The sequence below is a fragment of the Elephas maximus genome, chromosome 21 (assembly GCF_024166365.1).
Source record: "Elephas maximus indicus isolate mEleMax1 chromosome 21, mEleMax1 primary haplotype, whole genome shotgun sequence".
Classification (NCBI taxonomy): domain Eukaryota; kingdom Metazoa; phylum Chordata; class Mammalia; order Proboscidea; family Elephantidae; genus Elephas; species Elephas maximus.
The window spans coordinates 47,883,235-47,908,540 of record NC_064839.1 but is presented as its reverse complement, the minus strand read 5'-3'; the positions used below and the strand labels follow the sequence as shown (position 1 = coordinate 47,908,540).

The 25,306-nt window shown below is 42.2% G+C and overlaps 1 protein-coding gene across 3 annotated transcripts; it reads left to right on the top strand.

The window, feature by feature from the left end:
* The first annotated feature begins 9,515 nt into the window (after window positions 1-9,515).
* SDR42E1 (short chain dehydrogenase/reductase family 42E, member 1) lies at window positions 9,516-24,085 on the top strand. 3 transcript variants are annotated; one of them, XM_049864259.1, is made up of 3 exons: window positions 9,516-9,622; window positions 20,691-20,786; window positions 21,372-24,085. In XM_049864259.1, exons 2-3 carry the CDS (start codon window positions 20,719-20,721, stop codon window positions 22,483-22,485), a joined length of 1,182 nt encoding a protein of 393 aa, XP_049720216.1. In that variant the 5' UTR covers window positions 9,516-9,622; window positions 20,691-20,718; the 3' UTR covers window positions 22,486-24,085. The 3 variants fall into 3 exon arrangements, with proteins under 3 accessions (XP_049720216.1, XP_049720217.1, XP_049720218.1); XM_049864260.1 differs by lacking the exon at window positions 9,516-9,622 and adding an exon at window positions 19,565-19,616; XM_049864261.1 differs by lacking the exon at window positions 9,516-9,622 and adding an exon at window positions 20,493-20,537.
* Window positions 24,086-25,306: the final 1,221 nt, after the last annotated feature.

The following is a 25,306-nucleotide window of genomic DNA, read 5'->3' as shown; positions in this document are numbered from 1 at the left end:
CCTGAGAGCTTGCTAGAAATGCCAATTCCTGGGATCACTGCAGGTGAGTCTAATTCAATGTTTTGGGGGTGGGGACCAGGAAGCTGCACGTTTAAGAAGCACTACAGGTGATACTGTTCCAGGTGGTACAATGAACACACACTGGGAAACGCTGCTGCCATGCAATTACTCATTTATTTCCTTATCTGAGCCCACGCTAGCCTCTGAACTCTTTAATGACAGGGATCATGTCTCCTTTGTCATTGTCTCTTTCTAGAATGCCTAGAACACTGCCTGGCATGTGGCAGTCACTCAATAAAGTGTTGAATGCATCAATGAGTAGATTCATTCATTCTCCCATTTGAACTATCTGTTATACTGAGTCCTACATTCCCATTGCAGTTGAGTTGATTCCAACTCATAGTGACCCTGTAGGGCAGAGTAGAACCACCGCACCGTGTTTCCAAGGCTGTAATCTTTATGCAAGCAGACTGCCACATCTTTCTCCCATGGCACTACTGGTGGTTTCAAACTTTGGACCTTTCATTTAGCCTCCAAGCGCTTAACCACTGTGCCACCGGGGCTTTTTGAGGCTCGTCAATTAAGACATCAGGCACCTTGGTTTGAAGGTGATCTAAATCCATGTAGGGAGTTTCTCAGCTTCTTTCTTATTGGTCAGAGTCCATATGTATCTCTGTGGATTTGACTATTCTGGACATTTCATGTACATGAAATCATACAATATGTGACTCAATTCTTTCACTCGGCATGATATTTTCAAGATTCACCCATGTCGTACCACATATCAGAACTTCATCCCTTTTCATGGCTGAATAATATCCCATTGTATGGATATATCATTGTTAGTTGCTGTTGAGTTGGCTCCGACTCATGGTAACCTTATGTATAACAGAATGAATTGTTGCCTGGTTCTGCGCCATTTTCATGATTGTCAGTATGTTTGAGTCCATTGTTGTGGCTATTGTGTTATTCCACCTCATTGAGAGTTTCCCTCCTTTTTGCTGACCTTCTGCTTCACCAAACGTGATATCCATTTCTAGTGACTGGTCTTTCCTGATGACATGTCCAAAGCAAGCAAGTCGAAGTCTCACCCTCCTCGCTTCCATTCATCAGTTGACGGACTTTAAGGTTTCTTCAACTTTTTGGTTATTATGACTAATGTTACTATTAATATTTGTGTACAAGTTTTGCCTGTGTAATCTTGAATCTTATCTATGGCAAGAGCAGCTAACATAACTGAGGAGGTGTCTGTGGGGATGCAGGTATCATCTCATTCCCTTCATTCAGAACTCCTATGTGCAGATTCAGTATTCAGACCTCCGTTGGTCTGACTCCAAAGTCCATGCTTTCTAATCTCCTTGCTATACTTCCATCTAAGTCTAAAGATTAGAAAAGGGAAGCTATCCATTACCTTCAAGTTAACTACTATACCCTAAGTAAGACATTAGTTATGACACCTCTTAGCTGTTCACACACATTCTATTTGAAAAGGGGCGGCTCCCCGGACAGCTTTTTTCTAGAAGTAGAAAGAGGCTATTCAAAGTTTACAAGACAGTGTCCTCAGATGCTGGGAGTTCCAGAGTTCTAAAGGAGCTCCAAAAGCAATTGAGAGTCTTTATTCTGTGGGTTATGGGGATCTGGATTATGCCTCCTACGTACTATGGACTTCTTCCATCTTGCTCAGCCTGTTGGACAGTCCCAGTACTTGGACAAGGCCTTCCTTCAGGTTAAGCTCCTTTTTCCTCCCAATCAAGACATAGCCACCACCTCTTCATTCCTCAAACATGTGGCACCCAGTTCTGATTCTATATCCTTTCCCCTGCTATTTCTTCCACCAAAACTTTCCTTTCTGGACTGCATGGTTTAGGAAGCACTGAATTTCTGTTTATGATGATGGAAAATTTGGCAATGGATATTGGTAATGGTTGCACAACATGATTGGTGTAATTGATCTCACTGAAGTGCATATGTGAAAAAATGTTGAATTGGCAAATGTGATGCTATCTATATTTTTACAACAGTAGAAATTGCAGCTATATATATGTATATATATCTCCAAGCCCATTGCCGTTGAGTTGAATCAGACTCATAGTAACTCTGTAGGACAGAGTAGAACTGTGCCATAGGGTTTCCAAAGCTATAAATCTTTATGGAAGCAGAATACCACATCTTTCTCATACAGAGTGGCTGGTGGGTTTGAACTGCTGAACTTTTGGTTAGCAGACAAGTGCTTAACCACTGTGCCACCAGGGCTCCATAGGTATTATTTATTTATATATATATATATATATATACACACACACACACAAACACGTATATATATAAAAACACACACGTATATATGTATGTATATATATTTGTGGTTGTGTTGTTAGGTACCATCAAGTCTGTTCCAACTCATAGCAACCCTATAGGATGGAGTAGGGATGCCCCATAGGGTTTCCAAAGAGTGACTGGTAGATTCAAACTGCTGATCTTTTTGGTTAGCAGCCTGTAGCTCTTAACCACTGTGACATATATTGCCTTAAATAAATAGAAGTACAAGGAGTCTAGATTGTGAGACTAGTGAGACAACTCTACTCCACAAGGTCATCCAGAGACCCAGGTTCCTTCTATCTTGTTGCTCCAACATTTCCTGTCCTCATCTACATGGTTGAAGCTGAGTCACTGACCAAGGTGATTTCCAGACCGTGGGGAGGGGGACAAGAAGGTAAGCAATTTCCTTTCAAGCATGCAATGCAGGAGTAGCATACACTACTTCCACTCAAATTGTATTGCAAAAATTTAGCCACATAGGCACATCTCGCTTCAGGAAAGGCAAGTAAATGTTGTTTTATTCTGCGCAATTACATGCTAATTAAACTCTATTATTATTGAAGAAGGGAAAGACACATTTTGGGTAACAACCAGCAGACTGCCACAAAGCACAAACTGGTTTTGTTGATTGGTGCAGTGAATATGTTCTTTGGTCTGTGCCAAGAATCCCTTTTTATGGGAAACCTCATCTGACATGTTCTATGGTAATCCTCTGTCCAATGGTTGCCTGAGACTGAATCCCATCTGTAACAGGCTGAATAAAAAAAATCAAAACTAAACCCACTGCCATCGAGTCGATTCTGATTAATAGCGAATTGCACAGGACAGAGTAGAACTACCCGCATAGGATTTCCAAGGCTGTAAATCTTTATGGAAGCAGGCTGTCACATTTTTCTCCTATGAACAGACTGAATAATGACCCCCAAAGATATTTGTGGATTAGTCCTCCAAACCTGTGAATGTTACCTTGTATGGCAAAGTGGGGCTTTGTAAATGTGATTAAATTAAGGATCCTGAGATGGGGAGATTTTCCTGGATTATCCAGATGGACCCCAATCATAAGTATCCTAAGTATCCTTACAGAAGGAAGGCAGAAGAAGGTTCAACTATAGGAAAGAGAGAAAGCCATACGATGACAATAAAGGAGAGAGGGATTTGAATATGTTATGCTGCTGGTTTTGAAGATGGAGGAAAGGGCCTGAGGAAAAATGCAAAGAATACAGCTCTAGAATCTAGAAAAAAAGCAACAAAATGGATTCTCCCCTGGAGCCTCCATAAGGAATCAGACCTGCCAACACTTTAACTTTAGCCCAGTGAGATCCGATGGGGTCTCTGACCTCCAGAACTGTAAGAGAATAAATGTGTGTTGTTTTAAGGCATCAAGTTTGTAGTAATTTGTTACAGCAGCAATAGGTAACTAATACGCTACAATCCGCTGCTGTCGAGTCCATTCCAACTCATAGTGAACCTACAGGACAGAGCAGAACTGACCTATATGGTTTCCAAGGCTGTAAATCTTTGCAGGAGCAGACTGCCACATCTTTCTACCAGAGAGTGATTGGTGGGTTCAAACCACCCACCTTTCAGTTAGCAGTCAAGCATTTAACAACTGCACCACCAAAAAAGCACTGCCACCAAGCTGATCCCAACTCATAGTAACCCTATAAGATAGAGTAGAATTGCCTCATAGGGTTTCCAAGGCTGTACATCTTTATGGAAACAGAATGCCACGTCTTTCTCTTATGGAGTGGCTGGTGGGTTCAAACTGCCAAACTTTTGATTAGCAGCCGAGTGCTTTAACCACTGCACCATCAGGGTTCCTTGCTACACCGTACTAGGGTGGGTAATAAGCCAGTCTTAATCTATTAATCTATTAAAGTAGCAAAAGGAAACTAATGTTCTATAAAGACCAGTTGCCATCAAGTTGATTCCAACTCATGGCGACCCCATGTGTGTCAGAGCAGAACTGTGCTTTGTAGGGTTTTCTATGGCTGTGGTTTTTTCAGAAGTAGATCACCGCAGCTTTCTTCCGAAGCACCTGCAGGTGGATTTGAACCACCAACCCATCAGTTAGCAGACAAGCACTTAACCATTTGCACCACCCAACGACTCCTAATATAAACCATACCAGGGTAGATAATAAGCCAGCCTGGATCAATCAAAATATATCATCTCCCAGCTACAGTGATTGGTTAAGTTATCATCACATGACCCATGAATGTCCAATCAGAGTCTTCCCTGAGAATTTTGCTAGAACTAATAGGTAAAACAATCTTAGGGATCCAAGCTATAAGGAGCTTTCAAAAACTACTCCCTTGTTTCCACAGGGAAAGAGCCAGCCAAACAAAGGCAAGAGAACTGAGACATGGGGAGACAGAGCTCTGATGATGTTTGAGGCTCTGAAGCTAGATCCACCTTTCGAAATTCCAGTTATAAAAGCCAATCATTTCAACCTTTGCTTTGGCTAATTCGGAATGAATGAATGGCTTTGCAACCCAAAAAGTCTAGACTAACAGAGGTGGTATCCGTACTTGACAATCCCTGAAGACACTGAAAGATAAAAGTGGGAGGCATCAGCTTGACAATCTCAAGGGGTCCTTCATGTCCTTCTAGTAGAGTTCCAAATGCTTGAGCCCTGGGCCAGGACACTCAAAATAACATATAGTTTTAATTGGCATTATCTAAACACTTAGTTTAATCAGCACTGAGAGAGACGTGTAATAATAATGAGCTATTTTGAAAGTTTTAAAAAGGAAAAAGAAAAGCTATTGACCCAAATAGGATGCTTAATAATTCTGAATAAGTTCTAGTGCTATAAATGCTTATAAAAGAATGTTAAGATGTGTAATTGCTGAATAAATGAAATATAAATAGCCATTATGTTACTTGGAGGGTTCTTTAATATGTAATGGGAAAAACATTTTATCAAATGCACTGTAAGTAATAAATGCTTATTTCCTTTTCTAAAGTAAATCAATTCTTGTGACCATTAACCACGATTTAAATGTAGCTCTATTTTTTCTATTTATTTTCTTTTTAAATTTTTTTCATTAGTGGGAGAAAATAGGTTTATCCAAGAGATAGAGGATGAGAGCGGAGACAGCAAGGAATGTGGAGGAATTTGGAGGCAGAGGTCTTGGCTTTGAATCCCCGCTCTGTCATTTAGTAGTTCTGTGATCTTGGGCAAGTCACTTAACCTCACTTGGTCTCCTAGTGTGTAGCATGGGACTATTACAAGGAATTTCTTATCTACCTCAAATAGTTGTAGTGGTAAACACCTTTTAGGGCAGTGCTTCTCAACCTTTGGAAACCCTGGTGGCGTAGTGGTTAAGTGCTACGGCTGCTAACCAAGAGGTTGGCAGTTCAAATCTGCCAGGCACTCCTTGGAAACTCTATGAGGCAGTTCTACTCTGTCCTATAGGGTCGCTATGAGTCAGAATCGACTCAACGGCGGTGGGTTTTTGGTTTGGTCTCAACCTTTACTGTGCATATGAATCATTAGAGGAGCTTGCTAAAATACAGGTTCTGACTTATGAGGTCAGGAGCAGGACCTGAAACCTGGCATTTCTAATAAGCTTCTAGGTGATGGTGATGGTTCATGTTTTTGGGTAGCAATGTTTTAGGGTGTCTCCCAAACTCATGTCATCAGGAAAGACCAATCACTAGCAAAGAACATCCCCGTCTGGTAGAGGATCAGTGAAAATGAAGGGAACCCTCAATAAGGTGGATTGACACAATAGTCCCAACAATTGACTCAAACATACCAAAGATCATGAAAATGGCACAGGACAGAGCAATGTTTCATTCTGTTACACATGGGGTCGTTATGGGTCGGAGCCAACCTGATGGCAGCTAACAACAACCCAAGCCCACAATGACTTTCACTCTCTAGGAACTTCTCCTGACTATGTTGTTGTTGTGTACCATCAAGTCGGTTCCAACTCATAGCAACCCTGTATGACAGAGTAGAACTGCCTTATAGGGCTTCCTAATCTTTACAGGAGCAGATCACCAGGTCTTTTCTCCCGCAGAGCAGATGATGGGTTCAAATTGCCAAACTTTTAGCAGCCAAGTGCTTAACCATTGTACCACCAGGGTTCCTTGCTCCTGACTACAGCAGTGAGCCACTAACAATTGGGCTTGTAACCCGTTACCAACCATTTCACCTTGCCGCAGCTAACTACTGTAGAGCTGGAACAACAGAAGGTCTTACCTACAATCTGACTAACAGCAACCCTATGTACAACAGAAAGAAACGTCGCTCAGTCCTGTGCCAGCCTCACAATGGTAGGTATGTTTGAGCCCACTGTTGAAGCCACTTGTCAATCCATCTCGTTAAGGGTTTTCCTCACTTTCACTAGCCAGCTACTTTATGAAGCATGATGTCCTTCTCCAGGGATTGATCCTTCCTGTTAACATGTCAAAAGTAAAGTGAGACCAAGTCTCACCATCTTCACTTCTAAGGAGTATTCTGGCTGTACTTCTTCCAAGATGATTTGTTCCTTCTTCTGGCAGTCCATGGTATTTCCAATATTCTTCATCAATACCGTAATTCAAATGTGTCAATCCTTGTACAATTGTTCAATTCTTTCTGAGATTCTAAAATTTGCACTTTTCCCACTTAAGCTAGCTAGAGCTGCTCTCAATTACTTGAAACCCAAAGAACCTTAACAGGTGTCATTTCTCTGAGAACCTGATGAGCTAATGGGTGTGAAAATGTTTTGTATAGTGTTGTACACCTGTGAGGAAATATTGTGACAGCAAATCGATTTTTCTGAAATGCATCCACAGTCTGCCTATATTATTGAGGGAGGGGGTGGAGAAGAAGACAGGCATTGACAGTAAACTCATATTGAGGTCACTTTCTCTGGTTCTTTCTTTCTTAGATTGCTTTGTCACGTCTTTATAAAATCAACTTACTAAAATGCAGTGAGGAGCAAACGAAGTAATTACAAACTTTGTAATTTTCCTTTAAAACATCAGTGCTTACATTAGAAAAGAGTCGGTGGTGGCACAAGAATATTAACAGTTAAATCTACCACATTTCTTCTCACGTGCTATTCACATGCAGTAAATCTGAGCATGCCTTGGAGAACTCTGAAGCCCCAGAAGGAAATCTGTCTTCTGTACTGCGTCCTTAGAGAGGGCTTTCCTTCCTTGGCTTCTGCTCTCAAGAGCATATAGGTGATCTCCCAGCCACTTTAGTACCCTTCCTCTTCCCTTTGTCTGATCTTCATGTAGCATGAGCAGCCAGAACAAAGCTCTGCCTAAGACCCCTTGGTACAACCACATCTCAGTTTCCGCAGACTTGTGGCTGGATCACAGCTGAGGACAAGCCAGGTGGACAAGTCAGAGAGCCCATGAAAAGGGGCTGATGAAGGGGACTTAGCCTTCCTTACCTGGCCTTCATTAATTTTTATATCCCAGGGCTTGTGTTTGTCCTTGTGACTTTGTATTCTTAGTGCAGTAAATAATGTATTTTATATAAGCCTCTTTGAGTCTGAATGTAGTACCAGTTCTGTCGGCAACAGCAGCACATGAGGTCAAAAGCTCCATCTTTGAAGCTAGCAAAATGAACTCCTCCCCAGCGAGGGGCCCATTCTGGTGTGTGTGTACCCCGAGAACCATACTCATCATGAGGAGTCAAAAGATGGGTCTCTCAGAGAGAACTTTGAATGAGGATACCCAACCTTCCTTTTTATGTGGCTTTTTAATTCCCGATTCCTTCAGCTACACCGGTTGGGCTTGGCATCACTGCCCACTCAGTGGCCAGAGAAAGTGGAGATAAAAAAAATACAGAAAATCAGGACAAAGGAAAACATATGAACACACAAAAATAAGTGGAAACTCAGAGATAGATAAAAGAAGAAAAAAAAATTTTTTTTTTTATAGAGACTGAGAAAGATACATGGAAACTGAATATTGTTAATGTTGAATTTTACCTGAAACCCATGATCCTGGAAAAGATCAATTAAGAACTCCCCCCCACCAATGCTTTGTGTTCAGGAAAACAGCTTACTGCAGATAATCACCCTTCCCATATAGCTAAGATTCATAGAGGCCCCCTTGTTTATGTATGACAAGTTCAGACACACGCTCCAAATTGCCATTCCATACCTCATAAATGGGTAACTGAATCATGTTCCCACTCATCAATCAGAAACAAAGTGCTTGTTAACCAAACTTTAATTTTTTCTCCTTTCCCCACGTTCCTGAACTTTGGCCCACCCACAGCCTGAGCCAACAAATAAAATCAATTTCTGAGAAGTCGATTCTGACGCCTGGCAGCCCCATGTGTGTCAGAGTAGAACTGTGCTCCATGGGGCTTTTGACCGCTGATTTTTTGGAAGTAGATTGCCAGGCACCTTGGGTGGACTCCAACCTCCAGTCTTTCCGCATGTTAACCATTTGCACCACCCAGGGACTCCTCTGAGCCAACATACTACTCCTCTTTAAGGGCCCCTCACAGAGAGTAGGCTGGCCTCAGCTAAGATATTCTCTGATTTACTATCCGATGATGTCATCCCCTCATCCCACTTCCCCACACCTGGACTTTTTCTTTGCTTGTTTACTCTCAGTCTCTTTGAAAGAAAACTCATCTTCCTAACTCTTTGAGATGCTTGCAGATCTTATGTGGAGATCTTATGGTCAGAGTGTTCTCCCTAATGTAGTAGTCCCCTCCTGGCTAGTCAGTAGTCCCTTTCCCTTCCCCCTTTTTCTTTCTGCATGTTTTCCCTCCTATCAAAGTCTGGATTATTATTATTATTATTCGACAGTATTCAAAAGTCTCATGGAGCGTCATCCATCCTTCTTCCTTCCATCCACCCATCTACCCATCCATCCACCGGTCCAATTTTGAGTAAGCTGACCGCCTCCACAGTGTACTCAGTGTTGGGAGTGCACTAAGACAGAGGTGGAAGTCTAAAAGCAGAAATCGAAGGTAAGAACAGAGGGGCTTCCTGAAAGTTGGGACACACGAGTTGGGTGTATGGTGGAGATTCATGGAATGAGCCTGCTGCTCCTAGCCCAGGTGGTGGCCCGCGACGGTGGAGGAGAAACCTACACATCATAGAGATGCAGAGACCTCCGCGCTTCCTAGAGGGACACGGAAGTAGCTCCCGGAGGCCGGTCCGACCGCTCGGACGGCCTGAGCAGGGGCGGTGGAGGCGTGGGGATTGGGCGGGTCTGCTCTAAGGGCCTTTGCGTCTGGGCCCGACGTGGGGGAATCCTGGCCGGTCACTGAGGGGATCTGGGTTTCGTCGCCGGCTGCGGTGGACGACCGCCCCGTAACGAGGCTTAGTAGCAGGTGGTACAGGGCGCGGTAATGAGTAACATTAACGCAGGTGGCAGTTTGGCTTTCTGGAAAGTCTCTGAGACCTCAAACTTTTTCTCTCCGTGTGTGTGTGTGTGTGTGTGTGTGTGTGTGTGTGTGTGTGTGTGTGTGTGTGTGTGTGTGTGTGTGTGTGTGTGTGTGTGTGTGTGTGTGTGTGTGTGTGTGTGTGTGTGTGTGTGTGTGTGTGTGTGTGTGTGTGTGTGTGTGTGTGTGTGTGTGTGTGTGTGTGTGTGTGTGTGTGTGTGTGTGTGTGTGTGTAAACATTTTTTTGTTTTCATCGTTTTTTAAAAGATTTGTTGTTAATTGCTGTAGAGTTGATTCCGACTCATTGCAAACCTATGTGTGCAGAGTAGAACTTCTCCATAGGGTTTTAAGGCTGTGACCTTTGGGAAACAGATCCCAGGCCTTTCTTCCGAGGCACCTCTGTGTGGGTTCAAACTGCCAGCCTTTTTAGTAGTATTTCATGGCTTAACCCTTTGTGCCACCCAGGGATTCTTTTTTAAGGTTACCTTTTTTTTTTTTTTTCTTAAATTGTGCTTTAGGTGAAGATATATAGAGCAAATTAGTTTCTCATTGAACAATACACGTATTGTTTTGTGACATTGGTTGCCAATCTTTCATAGAGTCTACACTCTCTGCTTCTCAACCTTGGGTTCCTCATTTCTATTCGTCCCCTTTCCTGTCCCCTCCCGCCTTCTTGTCTTTCTGATTGGGCTGGAAGCATTTAAGACCCCAGACGCTACTCACCAAAGTAGAATGTAGAACATTTTCTTTATTAACTATGTTATGCCAGTTGAGCTAGATGTTCCCCAAGACCGTAGTTCCCAGCCCTCAGCCCAGTACGTGATCCCACACAGAGTTTGGATGTGGCTATGAAGCTTCTGTGACTTTGCTTTGATCAAGTTTGTGGTGGCTTCCCCAGTATTGTGTACTGTCTTCCCCTCCAACAAAGTTGCCACTTATCTATTGTCTGTTTAGTTTTTTCTCTCCCCACCCCTCCACTCCCTCATAACCATTAAAAACTGTTTCTTCATGTAAACCTTTTCATGAGTATTTATAATAGTGGTCTCATGCATTATTTGTCCTCTTGTGATTGACTTATTTCACTCAGCATAATGCCCTCCAGATTCACTCAGGTGAAACGTTTTGCATATTCATCATTGCTCGTTATCCTTGCATAGTGTTCCATTGTATGTATGTATCATAGTTTGTTTCTCCGTTCATCTGTTGATGGGCACTTAGGTTGTTTTCATCTTTTTGCTATTGTGAATAATGCCGCAGTGAACATGGGTGTGCATGTGTCTATTTGTGTGCCGACTCCTATTTCTCTAAGATATATTCCTAGGAGTGGGATTGCTGGATCATATGATATTCCTATTTCTAGCTTTGTAAGGAGGCACTGTAACATTTTCTCAAATGGTTGTACCATTTTGCATTCCCACCAGTAGTGTACAAGAGTTCCAGTCTCTCCACAGCCTCCCCAAAATTTGTTATTTTATGTTGTTTTTTTTGATTCGTGCCGGTAATGTTGGGGTGACATGATGTCCCATTGTAGTTTTGATTTGCATTTCTCTAATGGCTAATGATCTCAAGCATTTTCTTACATGTCTTTTAGCTGCCTCAATGTCTTTTGTGAAGCATCTATTCATACCCTTTGCCCATTTTTAAGTTGGATTATTTGCCTTTTTGTTGTAGAGGTGTTGGATTTTCCTATAGATTTTAGAGATTAGACCTTTGTTGGATATGTCATAGCCAAAAATTTTTTCCCATCCTGTAGGTTCTTTTTTACTCTTTTGATGAAATATTTTGATGAGCATTAGTGTTTAATTGTTAGACGATCCCAGTTACCTAGTTTATCTTCTGGTGTTTGTGTATTGTTAGTTATGGTTTGTATCCTATTTATGCCATGTATTAGGGCCTCTAGCGTTGACCCTGTTTTTTCTTCCATGATCTTTATAGTTTTTGGTTTTATACTTAGGTCTTTGATCCATTTTAAATTGGATTTTGTATATGGTGTGAGGTATGGGTCTTGATTCATTTTTTTACAGAGGTACATGCAGATTTTCAAGCACTATTTGTTAAAAAGACTGTCTTTTCCCCGTTTAATGGACTTCAGGCCTTTGTCAAAGATCAGGTGACTGTAGGTGGATGGATTTACATTTGGGTTCTCAATTCTGTTCCACTGGTCAATGTGTCTGTCATTGTACCAGTACCAAGCTGTTTTGACTACCATAGCTGTGTAGTAGGTTCTAAGATCAGGTAGTGTGAGGCCTCCTACTTTGTTCTTCTTCAGTAATGCTTTACTTACCATACAAAGTTAATGATTAGTTTTTCCATCTCTTTAAAGAATGCTCTTGGTGTTTGGGTTGGGATTGCGTTGTGTTTGTAGATTGCTTTGAGTAGAATTGATGTTTTCACAATGTTGGGTCTACCTGTCCCATAGGCATGGTATGTTTTTCCATTTATGTAGGTCTCTTTTGGTTACTTGCAGTAGTGTTTTGTAGTTTTCCTTGTATAGGTCTTTTATGTCCCTGGTTAGATTTACTCCTAAGTATTTTATTTTTTTAGGGGCTGTTACAAATGATATTGCTTTCCTGATTTCCTTTTTGAAGTTCTCATTTTTGATGTACAGGAATCCAACTGATTTTTGTTTGTTGATCTTATATCCTGCTTCTCTGCTGAATCTTTCTAGTAGTTCCAGTAGTTTTCTTGTGGAGTCTCTAAGGTTTTCTATGTATAGTGTCACAAATAGGGATAGTTTTACTTCTTCTTTACCAATTTGGATGCTCTTTACTTCTTTTTCTTGCCTTATTGCTCTAGCTAGGACTACCAGTGCTATGTTAAATAGGAGTAGTGTTAAAGGGCATCCTTGTCTTGTTCCCATTCTCCAGGGGAATGTTTTCAGCCTCTCTCAGTGGAGAATGATGTTGGCTGTTGGTTTTGTATAAACCAAAAAACCAAACCCAGTGCCATCGAGTCAATTCCAACTCATAGCAACGCTATAACACAGAGTAGAACTGCCCCATAGGGTTTCTGAGGAGTGCCTGGCAGATTCGAACTGCCGACCCTTAGCAGCTGTAGCACTTAACCACTACGCCACCAGGGTTTCCTGGTTTTGTATAGATTCCCTTTATTATGTTGAGGAATTTCTCTTCTGTTCCTATTTTATTGAGAGTTTTTATCAGGAATGGGTGGGTATTGGACTTTATCAAATACCTTTTCTGCATCAATTAATTCTTTTGTTTTATTTATGTGGTGGATTACTTTGATTGATTTTCTAATGTTGAACCATCCTTGTATACCTGGTATGAATCCCACTTGGTTGTGATGTATTATTTTTTTGAGATGATGTTGAATTCTATTGGCTAGAATTTTACTGAGAATTTTTTCATCTGTATTCCTGAGAGGTATTGGTTTGTTTTGAGCTCGTCTCTGAATGTTGGGTAGAATTGTCCAGTGAAGCCATCTGGGCCAGGACTTTTTTTTTGTAGGGAGTTTTTTTTTTTTTTTTTGCCTTTTCAGTCTCTTCTCTTGTTATGGGTATGTTCAGATTATCTGCCTCAGTTTGTGTTAGTTTAGGTAGGTAGTATGTTTCTAGAAATTTGCTCATTTCCTCTAGCTTTTCAAAATTTTTGGAGCAGAGTTTTTCATAATACTCTTGTTATGATCCTTTTTATTTCAGTTGGGTCTGTTGTAATGGCCTCATTTCATTTCTTATTTGGGTTATTTGCTTCCTCTCCCATTTTTCTTTTGTCAGTTTGGCCAATGATTTGTCAATTTTGTTGATTGTTTCAGAGAACCAGCTTCTGTTTTTGTTGATTTTTTTCTATTGTTTTTCTATTTTCTATATCATTTATCTCTGCTCTGATCTTTATTATTTCTTTTCTTCTGGTGGCTGTGGGTTAAAGTTTTCTATTTAAAGGGAGGGTCCCCATTTTAAGGAATGTGTGTATTGTAAAAAGGTATGTAGAATTAAATAAAACATAATAGGTAAATAATAGTACCGGAGGTACTGTGTGGCATAAATTATGAAAATGGTAAGGTAATGGCTGAAGTAAACACTCCATTATCCCAAGTATAGTGTGAGGCATCATACATAGTGTTTAAGATCACAGGCTGGCAGTCATAAAGAATAGGGTTCAAGCCCTGGCTCCAACTCAGCCACTTACAGCCTGCCTCATTTGGCAGCAAGTCTCTTAACCTCTGAGCCTTTTTCCCCACCTCTAAAGAGTTAGTGATAATAATAATACTAACTATCGCAGAAGATTGTCCTGAGGCTTCAGTGATAGGCCATTAAAGCACCTGTGTTGTTGTATGCTGTTGAGTGGATTCTGACTCATAACGACCCTCTATGACAGAGTAGAACTGCCCTATAGGGTTTCCTAGGCTATAATCTTTACAGAAGCAGATGGCCAGGTCTTTCTCCTGCAGAGCTGCTGGGCAGGTTCAAACTGCCAGCCTCTCAGCAGTCGAGTGCAGTGATGATTGAGATTGTGTGTCAACTTGGCTGGGCCATGATTCTCAGTGTTTTGGCAGTTGTGTAATGCTGTGATCACTTCCCTGTCGAAATCTGATTTGTGATCACCCCAATGATGAAATCTGCTCAGTGGTACTGGTGGGGGTGGGGCCTGTGGCAGCTCACTGCCCCCTCAGCCTTCATCTTCCACCATCTACTTCCTTTCTGCTCACCTTTGCAAAGGTTGTTGGCTTATTCTGGATCCAGCAGCTGTCTCTTATCTGACCTCTGGTTCTTGGGACTTCAGGTAGCAGCTTACCTGTCCATCTTGGGATTCACCGATCTTCACGGCCTGCTCCCTGACGTGCTCTCTGACCTGCTCCCCAACCTGCCTATCTTGGGTTTGCCAGCCCCTGCAGCTACGTGACTTATGAGAAACCTTGTGGTCTTGCCTGCCGACCTTGGGGATTCCTTAACAATCACAGCCTGTGAGTGGGAGCCCTGCTCATTGACTTGTTCATCTTGGGTTCACCGGCTTCTGCAGCTCCATAAATTGGGAAAGGCCTCTATCCTGATTCAAGGACTTGGGATATTCCAACCCCTACAATCTCGTGAGCTGTTTCCTGGATGTAAATCTCTCTAAACATATTTATACGCTTTACTGGTTTTGCTTCTCTAGAAAACCCATCCTAAGACAAGTGCTTGACTACTGTGCTGCCAGGGCTTTGAAGCACCTAGCCCATAAAAAAAAAATAAATACTAAATGTAGCTGTGGTTATTATTTCTGTTTTAGAGAGGAGGAAACAGTATCGGAGAGGTTCAGTGACTTGCCCAGGGTCACACTGGGAATTGGTGGAAGGGCCAAGTCTAGGACCTAGATTTTCTGATTTCCAACCTAGGGATCTTTACCTGTATCATTGCTCCCCATGCCTCGGGAGATGTGGCTGCAGAAATTGGAGGGCACCTCTTAAGACTCCAGATTGTGTTTAGCTGTGAAACCCCCACAGGACTCAGGTCCGCATGGACTCAGTACCCAGTGCTTCGGGTCCTGTGCCTGTGGTTGAGAATATGAGCTGCGTGGAGCTGGGAAGGGAGGAAGTGGCTGGGAAGGGGATGCTGCTAATGACAAGTAATCTGTGAAGGTGTACCAACCTGTTGGATAGGTTTCTTTTCATTACTGTTTGCCTTGCTAAATTATTAGTTTTCCCTTATTCACTGCCACTTTTCCCATCTGACCTGCTTGCCTCAGAGCATTCTGGAAATAGTTGGAAGGTAATGAGGAGGAGTATAAATAGGCCCATCAGGTACTCTGAAGCATTACTAATTTGAAATTGTATGTTCCTGGCACAACAGTGTGTACCTGTGGTCTTGTGAATGGGCTGGAAGGTGTAATATTACAAAGAATAATTAGAAGTTAGGAAGTATTTCTCTTGGAATTCTTTAGACTCTTTGAGTCCATGTGCATTTTCTGAACCCATTACAGTGGAATTCTCGTGGAAATATTAAAAGTATCTTAAACTGTATTATCTGGCATTCTGTCAATCAAAACACTTCTGTTTTTGCCGTTTCAGTCAATGACATTACCTTCTTCAAACCTTCAGCCTGAAGCCGCCTGTTGCCGCCAACTCCTGTCCTGATTTTGGCTGAGCATGCTGGGATTTTAGTCCCCACTGATGACCCTTTCACCCAAAGTCTCATCACCCCTCACCTAGACTCATGGCTCTCCCTCCTCCAACCCATTCCCACCTTTGATCTTTCAAAAGGGCAAAGGTGTGATCTTGTAGCTGCCCTATTGTAAGCTCTCAAAGGCTTCCTATTATTTACAGGATAGAGTTGAAACCCCCCAACAGGGGACTCAAGGTTGTCTATAAACCGACTCCAGGCTACCTTTCTGCCCTAAGCCACCTGCTGCATGCTTTGGCTTCAATTTGCACACCAACCACAGCAGACTCAACATACTGGTTGTACAACCCATCTTACCATGTACTACGCACATTCGTTTGCAGTGCTCCCTCAGCCTGTCTCAGAGTGCCTAAATCCCGCTTATTGTCCCAGTTCAGCTCTAGCCCTCGTTCTTCCATGAAGCCTTCCTTAATCTGCCTGTCAGAATCATGTTCTCCCCACCTCCACGTCTGTGTTCCCATACCACTTTGTTTATCCCAGCATTTAACTATAATCCTCTTTTCACCTTGCACTTTAGATGTTTGTAAAAGCCTCTGTCCTCCATAGTAAGCTTCAGAGTACAGGTACTCTGTCTCATTCTGCTTTATATCTTTTACATTCCCTAGCCCCTACTTCGTAGGAGGTAAGTTGAACTCAAATGGCAGTGTTAATTGACATACTTAGCGATGGCTCTTAAACACTAAAGGGCCTCCACATAATTTGTACCCATCGTCATTTTACTACAAGTAAATGTGCAGTGTTCAAAGTCATCATACATCCAACAAATGCTTATTGAACATCTGCTGTGTTCTAGGTTCTGGTAGGGATGCCCCAGTGAAAAAAGCAGAACGTCGCAGTTCTCTTGGGGATCAATAGTAAAGAAGTAAAAAACAGTTACAGTGAGATATGCTGTGAAGAAAACAAAGCAAAGTAAGGTAAGGGGGAGCTATTTTAGATGGAATGATTGCAGAAGCCTCTCTCGGTAAGTGTCTTAGTTATCTAGTGCTGCTATAACAGAAATACCACAAGTGGGTGGCTTTAACAAACAGAAATTTATTTTCCCACAGTTTAGGAGCCTTTCTTTTTCTCTTGGCTCTGGGGACAGTCCATGTCTCTTTTCAGAGCCTGTTTCTTGGTTCCCTGGAGATCTCATGTGATGTGGCAGCTATCTTCTCACATCTGTGCTTTTTTATGTCTCAAAAGAGATTGACTTAAGAACACCTTGCACTAATACTGCCTAATTAACATAACAAAGAAAAGCCATTCCCAAATGGAATTACAACCACAGGTATAGAGGATAGGATTTATAACATTTTGAGGGGACACAATTCATTCCATAACAGTAACACTGGAGGAGATGTAAATATGGAGAAGGATGCAGCCAGACAAAGATCTGGTAAAATGGTGTTTCACACAGAAGTGAAACAGATACACATGGACCACAAGGCATGAATAAGCTTGGCATCTTTAAGAAAAGGAAACCAAAGTCAGTGTGGGTGGAGCATAGTGTAGCAATGGTCAAAGGGTGTGAGATGAAGCCAGAGAGGGAGACTACAACCAGACCAGGGAGGTGAAGATAAGAAGCGTGGGTTGAAAAATCAGTAACGAGTCCTTCCGTGTTTGGACATAGAGAGCCAAATATGATTATCTGAAGTAATAAAACTGCTGGTTTTATGGCTACTCCATATTCCAAATGAGGGTGTTCAGAAAACAGCAGAATCATAAATGTCACTGGTTAGGTATATTCTAGGCGTATTGATGTGTTCATTCTTCATGAACTTCCTTGTAACCATAGTGTGGCAATTGCTTAGTCATACCTTTGGAACCGTCTACTACCCTTCACAGCACCTTGCTCAGTTTTCCTAATATTTCTCCCTCTTCTCTTGCATGTCCACTCAAGCCACTGAGATAGGAGCTTGTTGAATCTTGTCTTCAGCTGTCAGAATGACTTGAATGGCTTTACTGGCAATCTGATACACTGAGTACAATTACCCAAAGAGCTTGTCAAACTTTTTTTAACTCTGTCATTTGAGAAATCTAATCCTGGTATGCAGGAATGTAATAGAATAATGAAATCCCCAAACTTTAAAGTTGAAAGGGAAATTATGTGTGGATGGCCTACACTATGTCAGGCATTTTACTGGATGTTTCCATATATTATCCCATTTGGGCTTCATAAGCCTGTGAGCTTATCAGAGCCACTTAGATGAGGTCACAGGCTCGGGGTGGTTACCTTAAGATCAACGTTCCAAAGCCCACTCTCTTTCCAGTGAAGACTGTACCACTTAGTGGTTAAGAGCCTTGTCATACCAGGTTTCAAAGATGCCAACAAAAGACACACTCACACTACTTGTGCATGGACTAACACATTACATAAGAGAGAGTAAGATCAACTTCACTGTGGGCGCTGGTCTCCCATGACCAGTGGATGCCCCCATATGGCCGGTGCAGGACAGATGTTTTGCTCTCACCCCTCTTGTGCCATAGACTAGAGAGACCCTGTTCCCTCCCTACCAGGAACAGAGAAGTGGGGTTGGCCAGATGCCATATGGTGCCCATGCACATGCAAGAGACAGTGAAAGTTACCGTGTGCCCAGAACAGGGGGAAGGCTTCTCTGACAAGAAGGAACTGGAAGAGACAGAGTGACCCAATTCCCAGCCTCCTTATCAGAGATGTTCTGGGCCCAGGGTCTAGGCGTGGGAGGCGTGGAGGCAGACTGTTTACCCAAGAAGTGTGGACTTCTTAGGCCAGGCCACCATTGGATATGAATCCAGATAAGCGGGGAAGTTATTTACTCTCTCTCTGTTTTATTTTCCTCAAGTAAAAAAACGAGAATGATAATAATAGTACTTTACTGATAGAGTTATTATGAGGATTAAGTAGTTAATATATGTAAAGTAGAAGCCTGGTGGCTCCGTGGTTAAGCGCTCGGCTGCTAACCAAAAGGTCAGCAACTTGAACCTACCAGCCACTCTTAAGAAAAGACCTGGCAATCTGCTCCCATAAAGATTATAGCCTCGGAAACCCTATGGGGCAGTTCTTCTCTGTCATGTGGGGTCACTATGAGTCAGAATCAACTTGATAGCACACAATAAGAATACATAAAGTGCTTAGCTTGTTATGTGGTTCCTAGCAATAAACAGTAAGTGTCTTTTATTTTCACTGTACCACACTGCTGTTTTAGGAACCTTAGAGTTCATATAACACAGCACAGGTTTGTTGCAACCTTGCAGAAAAGAAAACTGAAGTCTAGAGAAGTGAAGCGTCATGACCAAAATCATAGTCATTCATGAGCAGAGGCAAGATAATAACTTTGTGTTCCTGTTGCACGTATTTTATTCTTCCTTGCGCACATACACTAACTTCATACTTACAGCCTCTCTCCCACGTGGGCTGTTCATCCTGCATGATCCTCAGAGCCCCAGCCTGTGCTGCTCCCATTCCCCACCTGGCTCTACCCTCTTCCTTGTTCACGTCCACCTGGGGGAACGGTGGTTGTACTGGGGCCAGAGCTGGCGTCTAGGAAGTGGGAGCCAGTGGTAGGGCTCTGGGTTGTCTGGGTTGTCTCTGGTATCACACTTCTGAGCTTCACTGTTGACTTGCGAGTGAGTGTGTGTGTGTGTGTGTGTGTGTGTGTATAAATCCCAAAGCATTTGGCGACCCATGTGTGCCTTCTGTCCCATTTCTTAACTGGAAGGAACGAGTGACCGACTTTTTGTTTTGTTTTTTATTTTTGAAAGAAGGAGGTCTTGGATCCTTGAGAGGGTTTTTTTTTCTTTCTTTGTTTTTTTGGCATATACACGTAGAGAGGGAGAAGAAACAGGCCCCTAGGCACGGAGCACTTGAAGGTACTTGCGAGATTTCCTAGGAGGGAAATGTGATTTGCTATATAAAGGAGTCTCCACCCCATCCCACATTTTTTTTAAGTGTAGCGTTAATATGCTCCTTAGAAGCAAGGCTGGTGAGACTGCATCTTACATACTTTGGACATGTTGTCAGGAGGGCTCTGTCCCTGGAGAAGGACATCATGCTTGGCAGAGTGCAGGGTCAGCAGAAAAAAGGAAGACCCTCAATGAGGTGGATTGACACAGTTGCTACAACAATGAGCTCAAGCAAAACAATCATTGTAAGGATGGCTCAGGACTGGGCAGTGTTTCATTCTGTTGTGCATAGGGCCGCTATGAGTCGGAACTGACTAGGCGGCACCTAACAACAACAACAACAGGGCTAATATTAAGCCATGCTGCAGTGTGCGGTTTTAAACCAAGGCTTCAAACTGGTTCATTCTGGTTTGAACTCCTGCTGAGAATTTGCCTTTCTAACAAGTTGCCAGACGGTGCTAATGCTGCTGGGTAGGGGCCTTTTCTGACAACCACTAGTAGAGCAGTGGTTCTCAAAGTGTATTATATGTAAGAATCACCCTGGGGATCTTGTTAAAATGTATGTTCTGATTCAGTGTATCTGGGGTAGACGAACCGGTTCGAAGCCCTGTTTTAAACATAAAATGTTGGGAATTTGCTTTGGTGTTCTGTCATTGATTTTCTGGTATATGGGAGGAAATGCCTCTCCCTACCAAATTTGAATTATTTTCTAAAAGATGTTTTTTTCAAAAATTAGCAATAATGCCTGACCTTTGAAAAGTGCTTCATGGATTTCAAAGCACTCCCAGGTATATTATCTTGTTGAGCCTCCACAGTGACCTTGTGAGGTAGGCAGGGCAGATATCACTGTCCCCATACTGCATAAGAAGAAATATGAAACCTAAAAAGGTAAGGGGGCAGGCGCTTAAGGTCACACAGCGGAAGCTAGAAGTTGGTCTTAGCTTTTCTTTTTACTAGCATGCATTGCCTTCTTGTTTTAAATTAGGGAGAGTCATGTTTGCATTTGCATCAGTAATAGTGTTGCATATTTCCTTCTTACAGGTCCAGTTATATCTTTTGACTTTCACAAATGGCTTCCCAGAAATCTGCAAAGGAAACTGTCCTCATTACAGGAGGAGGTGGCTATGTTGGTTTCCGGTCAGTACGTCTAAAAAATATGCCCATGGAGTTTTTCTTACTGATAGTTGCTGGGAAAAGTATAGCATTCAACTCAGAGATTAATGCAACCCAAACTTTCATTTGTCTATGTAGTGATAAACCAGAAGCAAACTATGTTTACTTGGGCCTTGAAATGGAGAACTACAGCTGTATTCCACTTTGAGAACAATTCCTTCTAAAGCCATTACGCTGGGGCGGGGAGTGATTAGTCACATCACCAAAACCAATTTGAAATAATAGACATTCTTTCACAGTTATGTTATTATTCTTAAATATTTCAGAGAATGGGTGGTAGATCCTGGAACAGAGAAAAAAAAGTAACACATAGACCCCACTGTCTTTGAAGATAAAGCCTCTCTAATTATAATTCAAGTAGATGTGAGCAGTCTTATTATTAAATATTTGAATTACAAATTACATAAGACTTACAAAATGAGCATGTAAAGGGAAGGACTCAGGATAAGCCAAGAAGACTTGGATCAGTGCCCACTGCCCCTCGCTTGGTAAATTACACACTTTTCCTAGGCATAGACTTGATCTAGCTTTCACTTTGTCTCATTTCAGCCTAGGCTGTGCTCTGAACCAGAAGGGAGCCAATGTGATTCTGTTTGACATCAACAGCCCCCTTCACGCCATTCCAAAAGGAATCAAATTTGTACGTGGAGACATTCGCCACCTCTCTGACATCGAGAAAGCCTTCCAGGATGTGAATATCACCTGTGTGTTTCACATTGCCTCTTACGGCATGTCGGGGCGGGAGCAGTTGAACCGAAACCTGATAGAAGAAGTCAACGTCAGGGGCACAGACAACATGCTGCAGGCCTGCAGAAGGAGAGGGGTACCGAGGTTAGTTTACACTAGCACTTTCAATGTCGTGTTTGGAGGGCAAGCTATCAGAAATGGAGACGAATCTCTGCCTTACCTACCTCTTCACCTCCATCCTGATCACTACTCCCGGACCAAGTCAATCGCAGAGAAGAAGGTGCTGGAGGCAAATGGCACAGCCCTCGAAGGGAGTGATGACGTCCTGAGAACCTGTGCCCTGAGATCAGCCGGCATCTATGGGCCTGGAGAACAAAGGCATCTTCCCAGGATTGTGAGCTACATCGAGAGAGGGCTGTTCAAGTTTGTGTATGGGGATCCTGGGAGCCTGGTTGAATTTGTCCATGTGGATAACTTGGTACAGGCTCACATTCTGGCCTCAGAGGCCCTGAAAGCTGACAGGGGCCACATCGCCTCAGGGCAGCCCTACTTCATCTCAGATGGTAGACCCGTGAACAACTTTGAGTTCTTCCGGCCCTTGGTTGAGGGCCTGGGCTACACGTTGCCATCCATCCGACTGCCGTTGACCCTCATCTATGGCCTGGCTTTCCTAACAGAGATGGTGCACTTCATTTTGGGTTGGCTGTACAACTTCCAGCCTTTCCTCACCCGCGCTGAAGTTTATAAAACTGGTGTCACACATTACTTTAGCCTAGAGAAGGCCAAGAGAGAGCTGGGTTATGAGGCTCAGCCATTTGGCCTCCAGGAAGTAGTAGAATGGTTTAAAGCCCAGGGTCATGGCCAAAATCATGAGAGTCATGACTCAGGGTGTCTTGTTTGGAACTGGCTGGTGGTCTTCCTCCTGGTCATAGCAGCTCTCATGTGGCTGCCTTCATCTCTGATTCTGTCAGTGTGAAGGAGGAGCTTGAAACAAGGAGCTGATCACACTTGCAGAGATGGTTTTCAAGAAACACAGGGTTTTAAGTATATATAGTGACATCTGGTGCCACATTTTGACTCTTCAAATTACTGCTTAAGAATGGATTCTTGGATTAGATCTCCACTTCTAACCTCCTTACACTAATCTCTGATGGGAGAAAAACAAAGCAAAGGCACGTTAGAATGTAGTTTCTTATGTCCTTCTACTTTAAAGAGTACAGTAGAAGTCATAGAGCTAGGCTTCGGGTGGAAATGTCTTACTTGAATTTCTCAGAGGCCAAAAATGCTCTTATTTCCGTTCCAGACACTACGCACATACTTAAAATGCACTAAAATCTGATTGATATAGGATTGTATGGCTTAACAGTAATAGGCTTGGAAATGTGTGGAATACACCAGATTGGACTAGAAGCCTAACTGACCCACCCTCTGAGGAGGTGGTGGTTTTTACAGAAGCATTAGTTGCTCAAAGCCTAAGTTTTAGGTATCACTTTTGCACTTTGTGATTTAAGGACCATCATGTCTGTGACCAAATGGTGCTGTTTGATGTTTAAACAAATTAGATCTGGACCCTACCTCACTGGATTCTTGTGAGGATTAAATTAGATAAAGCATGCAAAGTGCCACTCAAATAAATCGTTTTTATTAATACTGTTATTACACATCCAAAGTATTCTCATCAGAGCCTGCAATAAATGTGCTTGAACATACTCTGTGGCAGCAAAGTTTTGGCCTCTAAGGATAGATTGAAGTTGAGGAAAAATTTGATGATTAAGGGATGTGGTCAGGCTGGATGATGCCATTTTTCATCAAAAAAGTGAAGCATAACTCTAATTGACTGGTGTTCTCACTGGGAAGAATTTGGCTCTCTGAAGGCAACTTACGAAGAGGAATGTTGTGAACAATGGTGGCATTGTCTACCCACCCGTGGAGATGGCTGTGGACGATGTGCAAGTCACACCATTGCATAGGAACCAAGGTGGGAGGAGACCGAATCTACGCATTGCATGATTCCAGCCACGGAGAGGATAGCATTAGAACATGATGAGGAGGATAGATTGTTGTAGAAAGTCACATTAGAATTATTCCGTGAGTAGTTGAATACTGCCTGGATGTTTTGGAAAGAGCACTGAACACGATGTTAGAAGACCTGCCTTAATCACAAATACTTTTTGTGGCCTTAACAAATAATGGAAGCCTCTCTAGACCTCAGTTTCCTCATTTGGGAAATGGGAATGACCATATTTGCCCTTTTATCAACCTATTCACCCCACAGGGTTTGTTGTGAGCATATAATATAATGTGATGAAAGTGCTTTTAATATATAAATTACAATATAAATGTGAGGTGGTGGCAATGATTGTTTTTAGTGAAATATTTTTGGAGTCTTTTGTGTCATAAATAAACTTTGTACTGGGCTTAATTTGTGTGAGCACTTACAGGATCTCCAGCACTCAGGGGGCTGGCTATAGGGCAGGTGACTGCAGACTTCCGGGCTAATAATGACACAGCATATCCGTAGTGTGTCGCTGATAAACCAGATAAGTGCAGTACAACATGTATCCGTTCTCATTGAGAGAGATCACAGACTTTTAAAAAATATTTTTTAACGAAAGCCCTGCAAAAGAATGATATATACATCTTAGTTTTCTTTAAAACCAAGTATACTGAGCATAATTTTTTCCCCAAGGTGAAGGTGTAAAAATGAGACTCAGAATCAGCATGTACACATTTTCTTCACCTTGGCATCAGACATATTTTACCATTCCACAATATCTGACAGAGTTGTTCATTCCCTTTACATGAACTCACACTCTTCTGGTCTTTGTATTGGTTATCTGTTGGTATGTACCAAATTACCTCAGAACATTAGTTTATCCACCACAAAGGATAAGGAAGGACACTATAATGATTAAAGGGTCAATGCACCAGGAGGACATACCCATAATATTTATGCACCCAACAACAGGGCTTCAAAATATATAAACTTTAACAGCATTGAAAAGAAATAGCTCCACGATAATAGTAGGAGACTTCAACACACCATTTTCAGTGAAGAACAGAACATCCACAAAGAAGCTCAATAAAGACATGGAAAATCTAGGTGCCACAATCAACCAACTTGATCTCATAGACATATACAGGACACTCCACCCAAGAGCAGCCAAGTATACTTTCTTTTCAGTACACATGGAATGTTCTTCTGAATAGACCACAGATTAGGCCACAAAGCAAGCCTGAACAGAATCCAAAACATCACAATATTACAAAATATCTCTTCTGACCATAAAGCCATAAAAGTAGAAATCAATAACAGAAAAAGCAAGGGGAAAAAAAAACATGGAAACTAACCAGCACCTATCTCAAAAACTACTGGATTATAGGAGAAATTAAGGATGGAATAAAGACATTCACAGAATCAAATAAGAATGAAAACACATCCTACCAGAACCGTTGGGACACAGCAAAAGCAGTGCTCAGAGGTCAATTTAGAGCAATAAATGCACACATCGAGCAATAAATGCACACATCCAAAAAGAAGAAAGGGCCAAAATCGAAACATTAACCCTACAACTGGAACAAATAGAGAGCAGCAAAAGTAGCCCTACCTACAATAACGCAGAGGTAGAACAACTAAATAAACCTATAACAAAAGAAAAGCGTGAAAAGGTGATTTAAAAACTCCCAACACAAAAAAGCCCGGTCCTTGACAGCTTTGCTGGAGAATTCTACCAAACTTTCAGAGAGGAGTTAATTACTACTAAAGGTATTTCAGAGCATAGAAAAGCATGGAATAC

Bases quoted from the DNA above. Each gene is read 5' to 3' on its own strand.
- SDR42E1 (XM_049864259.1), top strand. From the start codon at position 20,719: ATGGCTTCCCAGAAATCTGCAAAGGAAACTGTCCTCATTACAGGAGGA. The intron at 20,787-21,371 runs GTCAGTACGTCT...GTCTCATTTCAG, and splicing joins GGTGGCTATGTTGGTTTCCG to CCTAGGCTGTGCTCTGAACC.